The sequence below is a fragment of the Armigeres subalbatus genome, chromosome 3 (assembly GCF_024139115.2).
Source record: "Armigeres subalbatus isolate Guangzhou_Male chromosome 3, GZ_Asu_2, whole genome shotgun sequence".
Taxonomy (NCBI): domain Eukaryota; kingdom Metazoa; phylum Arthropoda; class Insecta; order Diptera; family Culicidae; genus Armigeres; species Armigeres subalbatus.
This window is the reverse complement of record NC_085141.1, coordinates 121,671,265-121,689,674: the sequence shown is the minus strand read 5'-3', so window position 1 is coordinate 121,689,674 and position 18,410 is coordinate 121,671,265. Positions and strand designations below refer to the sequence as shown.

Sequence of the window (18,410 nt, the reverse complement as noted above, 5' to 3'; positions counted from 1 at the left end):
CTTAGCCGTGCGGTAAGACGCGCGGCTGAAAAGCAAGACCATGCCCTAGTAACATTTTGGTTTTATGTTGGTTTTATAACACTCTTGTAGAGTAAATTATGGTCTTGAAAAGCGTTATAAAACTTAAAATGTTACTTGGGTGCTGAGGGTGGCTGGGTTCGATTCGCGGTGCCGGTCTAGACAATTTTCGGATTGGAAATTACCCCGACTTCCCTGGTCATAAAAGTATCATCGTGTTAGCCTCATCGTGTTAACTCATGAATCCAGAAATGTTAACCTGGCGTAGAAACCTCGCAGTTAATAACTGTGGAAGTGCTGAATGAACAATAAGCTGCGAGGCGGCAATATCCCAGTGGGGGATGTAATGCCAATGAAGAAGAAAAAGAAGAAGTTAAGTTCCATCAGGACTCAGAAATTTCAGAAGCATACAATGATTAAATGTTGTTCAGCGCTTGTAATGTTCTGGTTCAGTTATAGCTGTATAAAAGTAGTTCGAACTCTTGAGATAAAAACACACATTATAAAATAAAATAACTTGCATTTCTATCCATTTCATAAATTTATGTTTACAGCGAATAACCCTGCAACAAACAATCCGATTACAGCATATGGTAGTAATGCGGAATGCTTACGTTTTTAGCAACTTTTTGTTTGTAAATTTCCGGTGTAACCTCGGACAAGTGATGCTTCTTTCACGGTCAAGCTCTCCTTGTCTACATATATGCACAATTATTGTAACAAATCAGCGCATTTTTTCTGCAACTGGCATCATGCCGTCTAAAGCGCGCGAACCTCGAACGCAACCGACTGATAGTGAGTAATATTCTCATCCAGCGTGCCGTAGTGAGAGGTCAGGCGCGAAGTTTATCAACACAGTCAACACCATTCAGACGCAGAGAATAACACACGTCGTTGTCTATACCGATTGTTCATTAACAGTCATTTCAATGGCAATATTTAGTCTCGTTATCAGTATAAACAGAGTAATACGAATCATGCAAATACGGCATCGCCCGTGTCCCTGTTGTAATCACTGGGCACAATACGCGCATGAAACGGCAAGGAAAGTTGTTTACCTCCGGGGTGCGGATGACGAACCCCAATGAATGGTTTCGGTTTTGTATTTTTTTTTCTTCAATTCCCAGACAGAAGAATTTCACTATGAAATTGACATTATTTTGTCTCTGCTCTTCAAGAATAATCATAATCGAATGAACAACAATGACACATTAAAAACTGAAGAGAATCCATAAATCCTGTTTTATATCAATAATGTGTTCAACGAGTGTGAAAAGAGAGAATACTACATAAAATATTCTTTACAGAAAAATAAAGACAGTAATTTGATATTCAACTCTATTCGGGTTGAATGACGCATTCTGGCGCTGGTTGCTGCGTAACAACATTTTAGCACCTTTTTTGCCATGTCTCATTCTCTGATAGAAATTTTCGTCTCGATTGCTTTCGTTGCAGGAATCCCAGCTGGTGGAGACGTCGGACGGCGCTTGAAAAAGTGCTCACATTAGTTAGCATCGTATGCGCAATCGCTGTCCTGGCACTACTGATCTCACTCATTTCGGTGCTGCTCAGCGATCGGATACAGGAACGTAAGTATGATATGTATAGCAGAGAGTTATACTACGCAAGATTGCATTCGTAGAGGTACAAAAAGGAAAACTAGTGAAGTTCATACAACAGATATAAGCGACCATGTGTAGGGTAGTTATTCTAACAGAAGCACAAAACATAACATGGACGTGGCTGTTAAGAATTAAAAGAACAGGCAACAATATCAAAAATTTGCATCGGAATATCATTTAAATATCAAGGTATGCACCATGTATAAGCATAAACTAATAGCTCGAGATATGGATCGCATAGCATAATTTGATATCCTCATGATATTTCAGTGCAAAATGTTGATATTGTCATCTGATCTTTTATCTCGTGTAGGCCATTTCGATGGTGGATAGGTTTAAATCCCATTTCAGACTAAGGAATTTTTGGATTGGTGTTCAATGAATTCAGGTGCGATTCGCAAGAACGCTCATTTGACGATAATGTGTTCGCGAGGGATGAATTGTTCAAATCCGTTTGGCATAATGGTGATTTGGTGCGAAGGAAAAGGCATATTGAGGCAGATGTGTACCGTCGTGCGGGGCTTCTTTTGATTCCGGGGGCACCCCCCAGGATTGTGTCTTTGGGTAAGAAAATCAATCTCTGAAAAATTCAGCTCAATCGCTTGTTGCATAAGCTGGCGCATTTGATTTGAAGTTTGAATGGTGGTTCCAGCCGAAATGCATAGGAAAATACACCTCCGTTTGTTTTGTTCAGGAAATTGGTTCGGTATGCCCGACTGAGCTCAGAATTGCAACAAAGGCAGTTGATATGTTAAAGATCAATTCCACAGAACATTATACAATAATTAAATGAACTTTTTTCTCCCCGTACAAGGCTGGGCCACTCTACTATTCACTCATTCAAAAAGTCTATACCAAATCCTGGATTCCACATTTTATGGAACTCCCACAGAATTCCAAGATGATATTTAGAGTATCACATTTCTTCGCACAGCTCTCAAATAGGATTCTATAAAAGGAGTATCAGTATTATATCTAGTGGGTTGGAATTTGCTTCAATACTTCAGGATTCAATCAGTATCTCAAAATGCTATCCATTCCTTGCTTAATCCATATAAACACAAATAGCATTTCAATATTTTATGTTTTAGGTCATTCTCAAAGTAACATCCTTATCTTTTCGGCATCACAAGAATTGGATTTCCTTGTGTTCTTAATTAAATATAAGTTGCTAAGTTATTTCGGCTTACAAGGATTACCTTTGAAATCAGAAATTTTTTTTTTTTAAATTAAGAGTTTCTTTAATCCCCCAAGGAGATATTACCGCCTCGCAACTTACTGTTTATCAATCATATTTACACTTATTAGCTGTGAAGTAAGTAAGCCAAATTACTATTTTTGCATTAGTTAATTATGAGGCTAATACGATGATTCTCTATGCACAGAGCACGGCATACAGACAACAAGGTAGGCTCGTAAGAAAAGTGACACTTCAGGAATGACGCATATTTTATCGCAACATGTTGGAGTACAAAAGAGCATCGTCTCGGTTCAGCTAGTGCGAAGATAGTACTTACGTCACATGTTTACATTCAAACTGAATGTTTACCTGCGTGATAAGCCTGCCTTGTTTTTTGTATGCCCTGGCACAGAGGAGTTAAAACAAATACCTCCCGAAAATTTTCTAGACTCGGACCGGTCTTGCATTGTAGCTGCGCATCTTACCGTCAACTGCGTTCATGTCACCGATGATGATTTTGACGTCCCGCAGTGGGCATCCGCATATGTCTGCTCCAGTTGTGCTTAGAACGCTTTTTTCTCGTTATCGGGTCTCCTTTCGTGTGGGCAGTGCACGTTGATGATGATATAGTTGAAGAGACGGCCTTTTATCCTCAGCTTGCACATGCTTGCGTTGCTTGGCTGCCACCCAATCACACGTTGGCGCATTTTGCCCAGCACTATGAAGCCGGTTCCCAGCTCGTTGGTGGTGCCACAGCTTTGGTAGAAGGAAGCCGCTGGATGCCCACTTTTCCACACTTTCTGTCCTGTTGGATTTCCTTGTGTTCTTAATTAAATATAAGTTGCGGTAACCCATGTGGAACATATGCGCTGCTAGGGCACTTTATTTCGGCTTACAAGGATTACCTTTGAAATCAGAAAATATTTTTTTTTAAATTAAGAGTTTCTTTAATCCCCCAAGGAGATATTGCCGCCTCGCAACTTACTGTTTATCAATCATATTTACACTTATTAGCTGTGAAGTAAGTAAGCCAAATTACTATTTTTGCATTAGTTAATTATGAGGCTAATACGATGATTCTCTATGCACAGAGCACGGTATACAGACAACAAGGTAGGCTCGTAAGAAAAGTGACACTTCAGGAATGACGCATATTTTATCGCAACATGTTGGAGTACAAAAGTAAGCATGCTGAGACCGTAGAGCATCGTCTCGGTTCAGCTTGTGCGAAGATATTACATACGTCACATGTTTACATTCAAACTGAATGTTTACCTGCGTGATGAGCCTGCCTTGTTTTTTGTATGCCCTGGCACAGAGGAGTTAAAACAAATACCTCCCGAAAATTTTCTAGACTCGGACCGGTCTTGCATTGTAGCTGCGCATCTTACCGTCAACTGCGTTCATGTCACCGATGACGATTTTGACGTCCCGCAGTGGGCATCCGCATATGTCTGCTCCAGTTGTGCTTAGAACGCTTCTTTCTCGTTATCGGGTCTCCTTTCGTGTGGGCAGTGCACGTTGATGATGATATAGTTGAAGAGACGGCCTTTTATCCTCAGCTTGCACATGCTTGCGTTGCTTGGCTGCCACCCAATCACACGTTGGCGCATTTTGCCCAGCACTATGAAGCCGGTTCCCAGCTCGTTGGTGGTGCCACAGCTTTGGTAGAAGGAAGCCGCTGGATGCCCACTTTTCCACACTTTCTGTCCTGTTGGATTTACTTGTGTTCTTAATTAAATATAAGTTGCGGTAACCCATGTGGAACATATGCGCTGCTAGGGCACTTTATTTCGGCTTACAAGGATTACCTTTGAAATCAGAAAATATTTTTTTTTAAATTAAGAGTTTCTTTAATCCCCCAAGGAGATATTGCCGCCTCGCAACTTACTGTTTATCAATCATATTTACACTTATTAGCTGTGAAGTAAGTAAGCCAAATTACTATTTTTGCATTAGTTAATTATGAGGCTAATACGATGATTCTCTATGCACAGAGCACGGTATACAGACAACAAGGTAGGCTCGTAAGAAAAGTGACACTTCAGGAATGACGCATATTTTATCGCAACATGTTGGAGTACAAAAGTAAGCATGCTGAGACCGTAGAGCATCGTCTCGGTTCAGCTTGTGCGAAGATATTACATACGTCACATGTTTACATTCAAACTGAATGTTTACCTGCGTGATGAGCCTGCCTTGTTTTTTGTATGCCCTGGCACAGAGGAGTTAAAACAAATACCTCCCGAAAATTTTCTAGACTCGGACCGGTCTTGCATTGTAGCTGCGCATCTTACCGTCAACTGCGTTCATGTCACCGATGACGATTTTGACGTCCCGCAGTGGGCATCCGCATATGTCTGCTCCAGTTGTGCTTAGAACGCTTCTTTCTCGTTATCGGGTCTCCTTTCGTGTGGGCAGTGCACGTTGATGATGATATAGTTGAAGAGACGGCCTTTTATCCTCAGCTTGCACATGCTTGCGTTGCTTGGCTGCCACCCAATCACACGTTGGCGCATTTTGCCCAGCACTATGAAGCCGGTTCCCAGCTCGTTGGTGGTGCCACAGCTTTGGTAGAAGGAAGCCGCTGGATGCCCACTTTTCCACACTTTCTGTCCTGTCCAGCAAATCTCCTGCAGCGCCACGACGTCGAAGCTGCGGGGATGTAGTTCATCGTAAGTCATCCTGTCGCAACCTGCGAAACCTAGCAACTTGCAGTTCCATGTTCCAAGCTTCCAATCATGATCCTTTGTTGGTCTCCTATGTCTTTGTCGATTATATCGAGTCGTATTATCTCCTATACTAAGTTCGCACTACGACCTGAATAACATGTTATTCAAATTATCGACAAAAGAAAGCTCATCAAGACAGCCGAATAACATGTTACAAGGCCCTAGTGCGAACATAGTATTATATTGCTCGTAATTGTTGGTTTTATAGGCGAGTTATAGGGCCTGCGCAAATCTCCTGCCTCGTCGGAGGGCCGTCGTGTCAGGTCTGTTTTGTGTCCCACCGGACACCAGGACTTGGGCTTGTGCGCATTGAGCGGCACACGGTCGCCGCAACCATGCACTTTTTTAATGAATTATTGGCAGTGGCTGATTTTCTACTCGCCGCTGCCACATTCAGGCGCTATAGTATATGCGCAAAATAGCCAGCATGAGTTAACCGCCAGAAATTTGTATGGTGAAAGACATCTAACGTGGGTTTTCTCGAAAATAGAAACTTTTCATGAAAAACTATTTGGTACCGGTTATGTAGGAAGGTGTCTGCTACTACGCCTACCAAATATTTTTTCGATGAAGGTGCTTAATTTTGAGAAATCGAACCTTAGATGCCTTTCGCCATACTGATTTCAGAAAGTTAACTCCTAGTGTGCCGCTGTAAGCACGCTCAAAGTGGGCGATTCATTGTTCTGCGATAGTTTTCGCGAAAAGTTAGTGAGAGGTACAAGCGATGAAACGAAAAAGAATTTACAGCTAATTGACACGATTTTCGGTTATCTTCTAAGTCTAGCTCCAGAGAAAGATTCATGAGTGAAAGACGTTTCTCACCATTAACAGTGAAAATAGATTCTCCCGGCATGCAGCTCGGTCTTCCTCTTCAGATTCCATTCGAGCTTCCTTTGGAGCTTCTTGTTGCTCAGGATCGTCGGCCGTCCGGAACCAGCCTTCTTTCGATGCTCTGATTGTTGTCTAATATTGCCAATATGCTTTAGGTGCCGGAAATGGCGTATCCGGCGTTCACAAAGTGTCGCACGATGTCCGTTGTCGACGCGGCGCGGTGCCGTTCTTTGAACGCGCACACTTCTGAACGGAGTTGCTTCGCTGTTCTTACTATCACGGTTAGAGTTCGATTAATAGAACTGTGAAATTGTGTCTGCTGACCCATGAATTACTATGATTGATGCTACATGGTTAGGTTCGTCAGTGCATGTTGAAGGTAAACCCACGGGGCCACGGAGCAACAAATTCTTAGATCAACCACAACAGCAACTATTTGGTCTCCTAAATTTCCACAGCTTTTCAAATAACATCTGATTATTCTACGATTTTCTCGTGGGGTCAACTCAATGTTTTTTATAAATCCAGAAATAGCCAAAAACAAACCCCGTAAAAAGCGACCACAGTGTACGGAATACAGAACAATTTTGTTTATCTTTTGCGTTTATTTTACAGGCTCCGGCGTGTATAACACTTAACGGAGCCGAGAATCTTTCCAGGCAGCCAAGTGTCAAAAAACGGCAGCCATTACCGTGCGCGAAAAGCTGGATACAAACTATATCATTATTATCAATAGTTAGTGAGGAAAAAGAGATGTAGACCAATATACTCGTGGCGATTCAAGGTTAATTTGCGTAATTTGGCGTAGCATAGCGTCGCGCATAGGGGTATTTTGCTAATCTAGCCGGAATAAACTATTTTATTTGTTGAAACCACTCAAATTACTTTGTTTCTTGGTTATTGTGATATAAAAACAGTTTTAAGGATAACATGACCTTCATATACGCCGAGCTCGATTTTTACGCGGTTGATTTTCATAAATTTTTTGATCACCTCAAATTCCACGACTTTTTCAATTTCACCTAATTTTTCGAGCGATAAACGTAAAGCTTTATTAGTTCCAAGTGCCAAATACAACCAAAAACAAATTGCGTAAAAAGCGACCCTAGTGCACCGTAAAATGAATATATGACTGTATGTAGAATCCGATCAAAATCCTAGTTGATGAGGGCGCAACTTTCCCACGCGCGTGGGTGAGTGAGTAATTTAGTGAGTAAGAAGGTGATTGAGCAAATGTGTGAGGGAGTGAATAAGTGAGTGAGCAAGTAAGTGAGTAAGTGAGTAAGCGAACAAGTGAATGGAAGACTATCGTTCATAAGCGTACATATGAATAAATAAGTAAACGAACGCGATAAACCAATAAATGAAGATATAATCGTATGAGAGAATGAGTTACTGCTTAAGTGAGTGAGTGAGTAAGCGAGTGAGTGAGTAAGTGAGTAAGTGAGCAAATGAGTAGATGAGAGAGTAAGTGAGTGAATGGGCAATTAATTAAGAGTAAGCGGGTGAATGAGTAAGTGAATGAGCAAATGAATTAGTGAGTAAGTGAGTGAATGAGTGAGAAGTAAGTAAGCTAGAAAACAAATTAATGATTATTCGAGTAAGAATAAAAAACGGACGAATTAATAGGTGAGAAAGTGAGTGAGTGAATGAGTATGCGAGATAATGGGTGGGTAGGTGAATAAGTGATTAAGTGGGCGAGTAAGCAAATGTTAAAGTATAATAGTGGGTAAGGAAGTTAGCTATGAGATAAGGAGCCAATATGTGTGTAAGCTAGTGACTGAGTGAGTTAGAGGTTATCTTAGATTAGATTGAGTTAGTTAGTTATATAAGTTAGTTAGTTATATAAGTGAATGTATATGAGAATCAGTTTGTGAATATATGAGAAAGATTGAGCGAATATGTGAATGTTTGATACTGTGAGTGAGTGAATGTTTAAGATTAAAAAAATAATGAATTAGTTAGTCTTCACTAAATCATTCAAACATCGCACTGATTTCATCTTTTGTGCCAATAGATCATCGTTCTTCGTAATTCGTCTACCAGCTGACCATCAGTTTTGATGTTCTCCGTGGTGACAATTTACTCTAACGAAATCATTTTGTTTACACTGGGTTCGCTTTTTAAGCGACTTACGCATTTTTTACGCGAATTTCCATATAAGTTTTCGTGGAGCGATTTTTTAAAAAGATCGAAAACCCCAAAAAAAAACATGAAGAACCGATTTTTGTTGAATTTAATTTTTTTTCACGCGGATTTAAGAGTTTTCGTGGTTTTTGGAATTCACGTGGTTTCGATTTCCATGGAACGTATCCCTCGTGTAAAAACCGACATCAGTATACTTTATTATTCACTTCAATCATGCTTTGCTTAACGTCTCCGTACATTGTATGATTATTTTGTTTCTATCCTATTATTTTATATTATTGTTTTGGAGTCATTCACAAATCAAAACCTTCCTGGACGCCCTTTAGCAACTTTCCCAATAGTAACAGAAAGAATTGTATTGTATTGGATTTATAAAGTGAATTTAACATTAAAGTTGTGAATAACCGATCGTCACAGATACATTCCTTCTAGTCGTTATAAATTATGAGTCGTTTTACCCCATGTTCCCCAAGCGTAATGCGGCTGATTAGAATCTCGTAAATGTGAGAAATATTTTGTTATATACTATCACTACGCTTAGAAAGTGGAATGGTAAGTTCATCGCACCTGGAAATAACTTGCATTTCATAGAAAAATATCAAATTGTATCACAACTTTTGAGACCCCGATTTTAAAATGGCGCAAATTTGCGCAAGATTTTATTTCGGGATTACAAAATATGGATGTAGGGGGAAAGACGGCTATGGCAGGTTTTGTTCTATTATTGGCAGGGGGGTTTTTTTCGACCAAATTTTATGAAATTTGGCCACAATGTTCTTTGACATGCAAAGAATGTTTAGGCCAAATTTGAGCATAGTCAGACATAAAAAAACCCCTGCCAATAATAGAACAAAACCTGCCAAAGCCGTCATTACCCCTATATCTAGCGGCTATGTACTGAAATATTACCGAATATCGCCGAATAACGAAATGCCAGACCAACGAAATTTTGAGTTTTTCATCTTTTTTTACTCAAAAGTAATAACTATTGATTGCTCCATATATCTCAAAACAATCGATTTTTTCTATGAATTAAATATGTGTGGACTACTATATTACCACCATAATCATCATCCGTGGTAATAATGTGAATTAAGGTTATACAGAATGAACACGGAAATCAGGGTTTCAACTTTTCGTTTCAATGAGACCAAAGCAAGCATTTCTCGGGCCAAGGGAGAATCCTTTTTCGTTATTTATATTGAGGATCATCTTTCACCCATCAATCTTTCTCTGCAATTAGCCTTGGATGATAAACGAAAACCTTGCCTATTAGATGAAAATCCTTTTTCGTTTCATCACCTGTACCCCTCACCCACTTTTCTCGAGAATTATCGCAGAACAATTACAAAATTGTATGGCCGCGCCAGGATGCGATCCCAGAATAGTAACAATAATAGCCGTAGGGATGCGCTTACTCCAGCCACACCACCACGCTATCTGTATGAAAGCATTAAGTAATTTGTTTCACATAAGCTACTACCATTTGCTTTGATGATGCCACGAAAAGACTCGAATATGAAAGAAAAAGTGCAAACCAACGTTTGGCGGCAATCGAAGTGAGCGAAAAATGGTTATCACTATCCAGGCTGTTTTTCTTTCCCGAAAAGTGATTTCTCCCCGAAAATTTTCGTGAGGGAGCAACCTGTGCTCCTGAGATTGAGTGAGCGATACGAACCCTGGACCGAAATAATTAATTTCATGCAATGAAAAAGCAAGCCGCAAAACTAATATGTTAGTTAAAAACCGCAAAGTTTTAAAGAGCGTAGCTGTCAAAATATCATTTTAAACAAACAAAATTATACAGATAGCAGGTCCCCGTCCCAGGGTATTTTTACACTGAGAAAAAGCCATTTTTTTTAAAATCAACTTTATTCCGGCTAGATTGGCAAAATACCCCTATGTGGCGTCGTGCTCGAGTTGTAGTTCGTCAGGGAGCATCTTCCGGATGGCCAGTACACGGAACAATAAGACAGAGACATGAAAAAACTGAAAAAATATAAGTATTAGACTTTAAAATCAGACGAGCAAAGAAAGGTCTGCGTATACACCACATCGCGATCTCCCAAAACACGTCTTACTTCCCTGTAGGGTTGTTCACCCCGGGCCACAAAGATATCCAATAGTTAGCTTACTGAAGATTTCTTTTTAATCGTAACCAGCTCCACCCCCACATTTGCTGTCGAACCAAAGAAAATAGCCACCGTCCAAGTTCATTGTGGGACCAATAAATTAGTCAATTTCGAAGAGCACTAATGAAAAAAAACTCGTTGTTCGATATTTGAATATCATAAACGTCACCTTCCTGTGCCCCCAACTTTGCCAGCGAGTCCGCCTTCTCATTGCCATAAATTAGGCAATAAGATGGGACCCATATAAACGTAATCTTGAATGATCTTTCGACCAAATCACGCATCTACTCTCTTATGTTTGTAAGAAAATAAGATGCGTGCTTAACTGGTTTCATCGACCGGAGTACCTCGATAGAACTAAGACTATCCGAGAAGATGAAAAAATGGTCTACGGGCTGATTGGAAATTATCCCCAAAGTGAAGCTCAGCAACATACACCGAATAATAGAGCTGAATATGAAGACATTTCTACATATAATAATCCAATCAGTATCTATTTGCACCGTCTGCATTGAAGATAAGTTGAGCGGAGTCAAATCAATATTAACAACTATTTTGAACGCGTTCATAAAGGAGAACTGAAAGCAGACCTAAATCATGTTCATTTTTAACCCTTATGCGGCCGACGGGGTACCCGTGTTCCTTTTTCAAATTCAAGTGGTGATATTTCAATGAATTTTCATAGCTGAAAGCTGAAACTCGGTGACATCTAAGAACTCCATAAAATGTAGCATCTGTGAGAAAATCACGTTGATACAGTGAGGAGGGACGTGGGGAGGGGCACCTGATTTTTTTTACCACGTGGATGGCCGACAGGGTACCCGTGTTCCACTAAATTGATATTTTCATAACTTTAACAATTTTTAACCGATTTAGATAATTTCGACAGTTTTGGAAACAGAAACTCATATACTTTTTGCCCATTGTCAAGGTTTACAGCTTTTGTCCATGGTTATACAAGAAATCTTTGAAGTAAGGCTTAAGAGTCTACACACGTAACCGAAGGACTATCAACCAGTTTCAAATATATTACATGCTCATTGCGCTTCTTTGAATGGTCGGTGTTCACAGTACATATTCTGGGTCTCCAAAAACCCCTGTAGTAAGGCCTAAGTCATCCAAAAAATCCCTGGAATAAGATCTTATGGTCTGCTAACGTAACCAAAGGTCTATCGTGTAAATTCAAAAACGGTACATGCTCTTTATGGTGCTTAGCATATAATGCTTTCACAGTATATGTTCCGGGTAATTCAATGACCGTTTCTTAAAACATGTTTGCATTCCAAGAAGTTCTTGTTGCTGTCATTGATTCCAGGTAGTCTACGAACTCCATACAGTCAAGGTCTTCGGATCAATCTCCGTAATGGAGGCAGCTAACGAAGAATAAACAAGTTGCGTGACCCTTCTTGGTATATGTTTGTATTCTAAGTAGTTCTTGTTGTTGTCGTGGGCTCCAGGTAGTCAACGAACTCCATAGAGTCAAGATCTGTGGATCAACCTCAGTAACGGAGGCAGTTATTAAAGAATAAACAAGTTGTGTGACCCCTTCTTGGTATTTGTTTGTATTCCAAGTAATTCTTGTTGTTGTCATTGGTTCCAGGTAGTCTACAAACTCCATAAATTCAAGGTCTGTGGATCAACCTCCGTAATGGAGGCAGTTATTGAAGAATAAACAAGTTGTGTGACCCCTTCTTGATATATATCTGTTTTTCATGTAGTTCTTGTTGTTGTCGTGAGTTCCAGGTAGTCTACGAACTCCATACAGTCAAGGTCTTCGGATCAATCTCCGTGATGGAGGCAGTTATCCGAGAATAAACAAGATGCATGACCCCTTCTTGGTATATGTTTGTATTCCAAGTAGTTCCTGTTGTTGTCGTGAGTTCCAGGTAGTCTACGAACTCCACACAGTCAAGGTCTTCGAATCAATCTCCGTAATGGAGGCAGTTATCGAAGAATAAACAAGTTGTGTGGCCCCTTCTTGGCATATGTTTGTATACCAAGTAGTTCTTGTTGTTGTCGTGGGCTCTAGGTAGTCTACGAACTTCATAGATTCAAGGTCGGTGAATCAACCTCCGTAATGGAGGCAGTCATCGTTCTTGTTGTTGTCGTGAGTTCCAGGTAGTCTACGAACTCCATACAGTCAAGGTCTTCGGAAGAATCTCCGTAATGGAGGCGTTTATCGAAGAATAAACCAGTTGCGTGACCTCTTCTTGGTATATGTTTGTATTTCATGTAGTTCTTGTTATTGTCGTGAGTTCCAGGTAGTCTACAAACTCCATACAGTCAAGATCTTCGGAACAATCTCCGTAATGGAGGCAGTTATCGAAGAATAAACAAGTTGCCTGACCCCTTCTTGGTATATGTGTGTACTCCAAGTGGTTCTTGTTGTTGTCGAGGACTCCAGGTAGTCTACGAACTCCATAGAGTCAAGGTCTGGGGATCGACCTCGATAACGGAGGCAGCGTTTGAAGAATAAACAAGTTGTGTGACCCCTTCTTGATATATGTTTGTGTTTCAAGTAGTTCTTGTTATTGTCGTTGGCTCCAGGTAGTCTACGAACTCCATAGATTCAAGGTCGCTGGATCAACCTCCGTAATGAAAGCAGTTATTGAAGAATAAACAAGTTTTGTGACCCCTTCTTGGTATATGTTTGTATTTCATGTAGTTCTTGTTGTTGTCGTGAGTTCCAGGTAGTCTACGAACTCCATACAGTCAAGATCTTCGGATCTATCTCCGTAATGGAGGCAGTTATCGAAGAATAAACAAGTTGCGTGACCCCTTCTTGGTATATGTGTGTATTCCAAGTAGTTCTTGTTGTTGTCGAGGACTCCAGTTAGTCTACAAACTCCATAGAGTCAAGGTATGGGGTTCGACCTTGGTAACGGATGCAGTTATTGAAGAATAAACAAGTCGTGTGACGCTTTCATGGTATTTCTTTGTATTCTAAGTAGTTCTTGTTGTCATTGGTTACAGGGAGTCTAAGAACTCCATAGAGTCAAGGGCTGTGGATCAATCTTCGTAATGGAGGCAGTTATTGAAGAATAAACAAGTTTTGTGACCCCTTCTTGGTATATGTTTGTATTCCAAGTAGTTCTTGTTGTCGTGGGCTCCAGGTAGTCTACGAACTCCATAGATTCAAGATCTGTGGATCAACCACCGTAATAGAGGCAATTATTGAATAATAAACAAGTTGTCTGACCCCTCTTGGTATATGTGTGTATTCCAAGTAGTTCTTGTTGCTGTCGAGGACTCCAGGTAGTCTACGAACTCCATAGAGTCAAGGTCGGTGGATCAACCTCCGTAACGGATGCAATTATTGAAGAATAACTGGGAAGGACGGAAGGTAGATGTTTTCCTCCAATACCTTTTCCGAACTTAATCTATCACATGTTGTGCATATGAATAATCGAGTTTCAGACATAGTAATTAATTTCCACTCCGGGTGGCTCAATACCCGGAACATAGGCATTTAACTTTGAATGTACTGAACTCGAAAGGCGATCTCTCTTCGCTTATGTGGTCGGGTTGGGATCTGACGACCAACTGGCATAATCTCACACAACCCTACTTCATCGAGCGCCGTTGGTGATGAAGCAAGTGTGTAGGAGCCAGATAATACTAAATACTCATCCTACTTGGTTGGCATTGTACAAAAACATATATGAGAGAGTTAGTTCTGAGAATGTATTGCGAGAGTTCGGCTACATGCCCGGTGCTGTGAATTTGGTTTCATCAGTACCCGCTAAGCTGCGGAGGACGACGGAGGTCCTTCACCTGTCTAGCGTACTGGTTTCGTGGGATCAAACCCCACCGAAGTTCTTTAGATCAATCTCCGTAATGGAGGCAGTTATCGAAGAATAAACAAGTTTTGTGACCCCATCTTGGTATATGTTTGAATTTTAAGTAGTTAATTGCATTGTCGTGGGCTCCGTAATGAAGGCAAGGCAAAATACGTGAATGGAATCCGTAGTTTTTTGTCGAAATTGGGTCGAAAACGTGATAAAATCGGGTTAGGCAAAATTAGGGGTAGACAAAATCTGGTAGTGACAAAATCGGGTCAACCTCATCTGAGTGAATGTACGCATTCCTAGTACAGCAGCCGTTCGATAACTGCAAAATGTTTACTTTTCAGTTATCGAGTGCCGTTCGATAACTGCAACGCACTCTAGACGTCAAACGGTTGTCAATCGACGTCAGATGCAATAAAAGTGCATCTAAATGTGCAGCGCAATGCAGCTGTCATTGAGTCTGACATCGGTTTGAAGTTTAGCGGTCCGATAACTGTAAAACTGTTGCAACTATCGAATTGCAGTTAAAAAGCATTGCAGTTAAATGACTTGCAGTTATCGAACGTCTGCTGTAGTTTTTGTTTTTGCCATGGTACTAGGTGGTCTGTGAACTCCATATAGGAATGATCTACAGATCAACCCACGAACGGAAGGTTATTTGTATATGTTTGCATTTCAAGTAGTTCAAGTTGTTATCATTAGCTCTGGACAGTTATTGAAGAATAAACAAGATGTTAAACCTCATCTTGATATATTAGCATTCCAAGTAGTTATTGTTGGTTCCAGGTAGTAAAAACCCTTCATTCATATCACTAATATGAAGTTGTCTATTCTTTGGAAATGCAAAATGTAAATACATTGGAACGATACAACTTCATGCCGAGAACGTGAGGGAAAAACGGGCTAATATCGCGAAGATCATGTACCATATTTAAATTAGATTAAGGACACTCCTCACGGAATCCAAGTTTCAAAATGCTCGCGTTTTCGGGGCACACCAATCGATACGGAGGCGGCGCACAACTGTCATTTTTGTTGATTTAGCTTTGCTGCGTTACAGCATGCGTGAAATAATAAAAATGACAGTTGTGCGTTGCTTCCGTATCGAGTGGTGTCCCATCGAAAACTTAGAAGTCTTACTCCATAAATTTATAGGATGACCATTAGCATATGCCATGAACGCATTTTATTCATGGGCCCCAAAGGCATGTACCAAATTTAAAACAGGCTGATATATCTCTGGTGTAGATCCTAATGCCTTACTTCAGGGTTTTCAATGGATGACCATGAACATTTGAAATGGGTGCATTCTATTCTACGTACCATAAAAGGAATGTATAACTATTCAAATAGGCCGAAAGAACTCTGGTTACGCGTGAAGTTCTTGAGGATTGTTCAATTGTTCTCTTGGATACCGATGAACATATGCAATGAAAGCGGTATATTCTATGTACCTCAAAGGGTATATGTCACTTTTGAAACAATCCGAAAGGTATCTGGTTACGTGTGAAGATCCTGAGGCCTATTCTAGCATTTTCTTGGAACATCATAAACATATGCAATGGACGTATTCTATTCTATGTACCACAAAGGGCATGTACCACTTTTGAAACAAGCCAAAAGATCTCTGGGTACCCAAGCAGATTTAAAGGCCTATTCCAGGGTTTTCTTGGATGACCATGAACCTATGCAATGGACGCAATCTATTCTATGGACTACAAAGGGCGTGTAACACTTTTGAAAAAATCTGAAAGATCCTTGGTTACGCGTGTAGATCTTAAGGCCTTTTCCACGGTTTTCTTGGATGACCATCAACATATGCAATAAAGGCGTTCTATTCTATGTACCACAAAGGGCATGTACCAGTTTTGAAACAATCTAAAAGATCTTTGGTTACGCGTGTAGATCTTAAGGCCTTTTCCAGGATTTTCTTGGATGACCATCAACATATGCAATGAAAGCGCTCTTTTCTATGTACCACAAAGGGCATGCGCCACTTTTGAAACAATCTAAAAGATCTCTGGTTACGCGTGTAGACCTGAAGGCCTTTTCCAGGGTTTTCTTGGATGACCATGAACATATGCAATGAAGTAGCCAGAAGACTTATCCGAGAGATTTCTTCGATAGCGCAGAACATATGTAGTGATCACATTTGATTTCAAGATGCGCAAAGAGCATGTACCACTTTTGAGACAAGTCCATAGACCCATGGTTACGAGTGTAGACCTTAAGGACTTACTCCAGAGATTTCTTGGATGACTCGGAACATATACTGTGAACGCATTCTATGCTAAGTACCACAAAGAGCATGTACCGTATTTGAATATGCATAATAGGCCTTTGGTTACGCGAGTAGATCTTTAGGCTTTACTCCAGAGATTTCTCGGATGACTAAGACCTCATTTCAGGGATTTTGCATTACCCGAAGCATATACTGTGAACACGTTCAATTCTAAGAAGCGCAAAGAGCTTGTAGCATATTTGAAACTGGTTGAATGGCCTTTGGTTACGCGTGTAGACTCTTAAGCCTTACTTCAAAGATTTCTTGTATAACCATGGGCATAAGCTGTAAACCTTGACAATGAGCAAAAAGTATATGAGTTTCTGTTTCCAAAACTATCAAAATTATCCAAATCGGTTGAAAATTGTTGAAATTATGATAATATCAATTTATGGGAACACGGGTACCCTGTCGGCCATCCACGTGTGTTTTTTTTGTTGGCCGCATAAGGGTTAAAACCGATCCAGCGGTTCTTAGCACGCGTTTATTTCGAAATTCTTCTTGCACAATCAACAACAATCGCACAACATCTCTGTATCTGATAACTCTATAGGTAATATAAGAACCTATGATAACGAAGTTCTTAGGCTATAATAAATGCGCTTCTACTGTTCAATGATTTATGAGAATTTTTGAAAGATGAATTGAAAGATTAAGCGAAAACCGTGGAATTCGGGAGAGAATCCATTAAACCGTTAGAGTAGAGTGGGGCAAGAGTACGCACTTAGTTTTCAATCGATCATGTGGCCCTTATGAAGCAAGCTTCTGCATATCAAATCAGTGTCGATGATTCATATACTCTTCTTTTATGTTACCCAGTGGAAAAAATATTGAAATTATTGAGATTCGTTTTAGTAGAACCCTTTCTGCAAGACAAGTGAAAAACGCACTCTTACCCCACCGGTGGGGTAAAAGTGCGCATTGGGTGGGGTAAGAGTACGCACTTATTAAATCAAGGGCTTTAAGTATATATTAACACAAACAAGAGTTAATAACATTTAATTGATGTTTAATAAGCATATATTAGGGAATGTTCAAAGATTACGTAACTCTTTAAGAGGGAGGGGGTCCTAAAAATGTGCACTTTCATACGAAAAACCATTGTTTTTTATATATACAAAAAACTACAGAGGTAAAAATATATATCAGGTTTCGCGTCGCGCATACAAAGGCATTTTCCTTAAAGAAAGTCCACCAATCACGTAACGTAAAATTTGGCTATTTCATCACCCCTTCCCCCCTATCTTACACTATTTGTATGAATCCTCTAAAAATTATATGGATCGTCACACATCTCGCAACCCCTCCCAGCTAAACGTTGCGTTATTTATGAATGTTTCTTTTGATTAAATGAAATTATCATTTAGATGAAATTGTGTTTTCGTACTATGTTTAGGTGTACAACAAGTCCTAATACAATTTCATTATTTTGCTTCAGTGCTTTGTTCGCTAAGTCCTTTCTAACACCGAATTACTTCAACTTATCCTAAAAACTTGTGATAATTTCAAATTCTGTCCTTTTTTTCTTAGTTATGGATCTTTACGCTTTGGAAGCAGTCTTATTTCGGCCGGAGATTGGGGTTTGGCATCATAACTTGAAGATTCTTATGCGTACTCTTGCCCCACCGGTTCCTGCGTACTTTTACCCCACAGTCCCAAAAAAATATTCAAGTAATGG

General features: G+C 40.1%; 1 protein-coding gene across 6 annotated transcripts in view; it reads left to right on the top strand.

Moving 5' to 3' along the window:
* Positions 1–18,410, top strand: part of LOC134225491 (neprilysin-2) — a 115,277-nt gene that overhangs the window by 84,961 nt on the left and 11,906 nt on the right. For all 6 annotated transcript variants that reach the window (XM_062705603.1, XM_062705604.1, XM_062705605.1 and 3 more), the window contains one exon: positions 1,474–1,607. In XM_062705603.1, the coding sequence (XP_062561587.1) occupies positions 1,474–1,607 (134 nt within the window). The remainder of the gene's footprint in view (positions 1–1,473; positions 1,608–18,410) is intronic.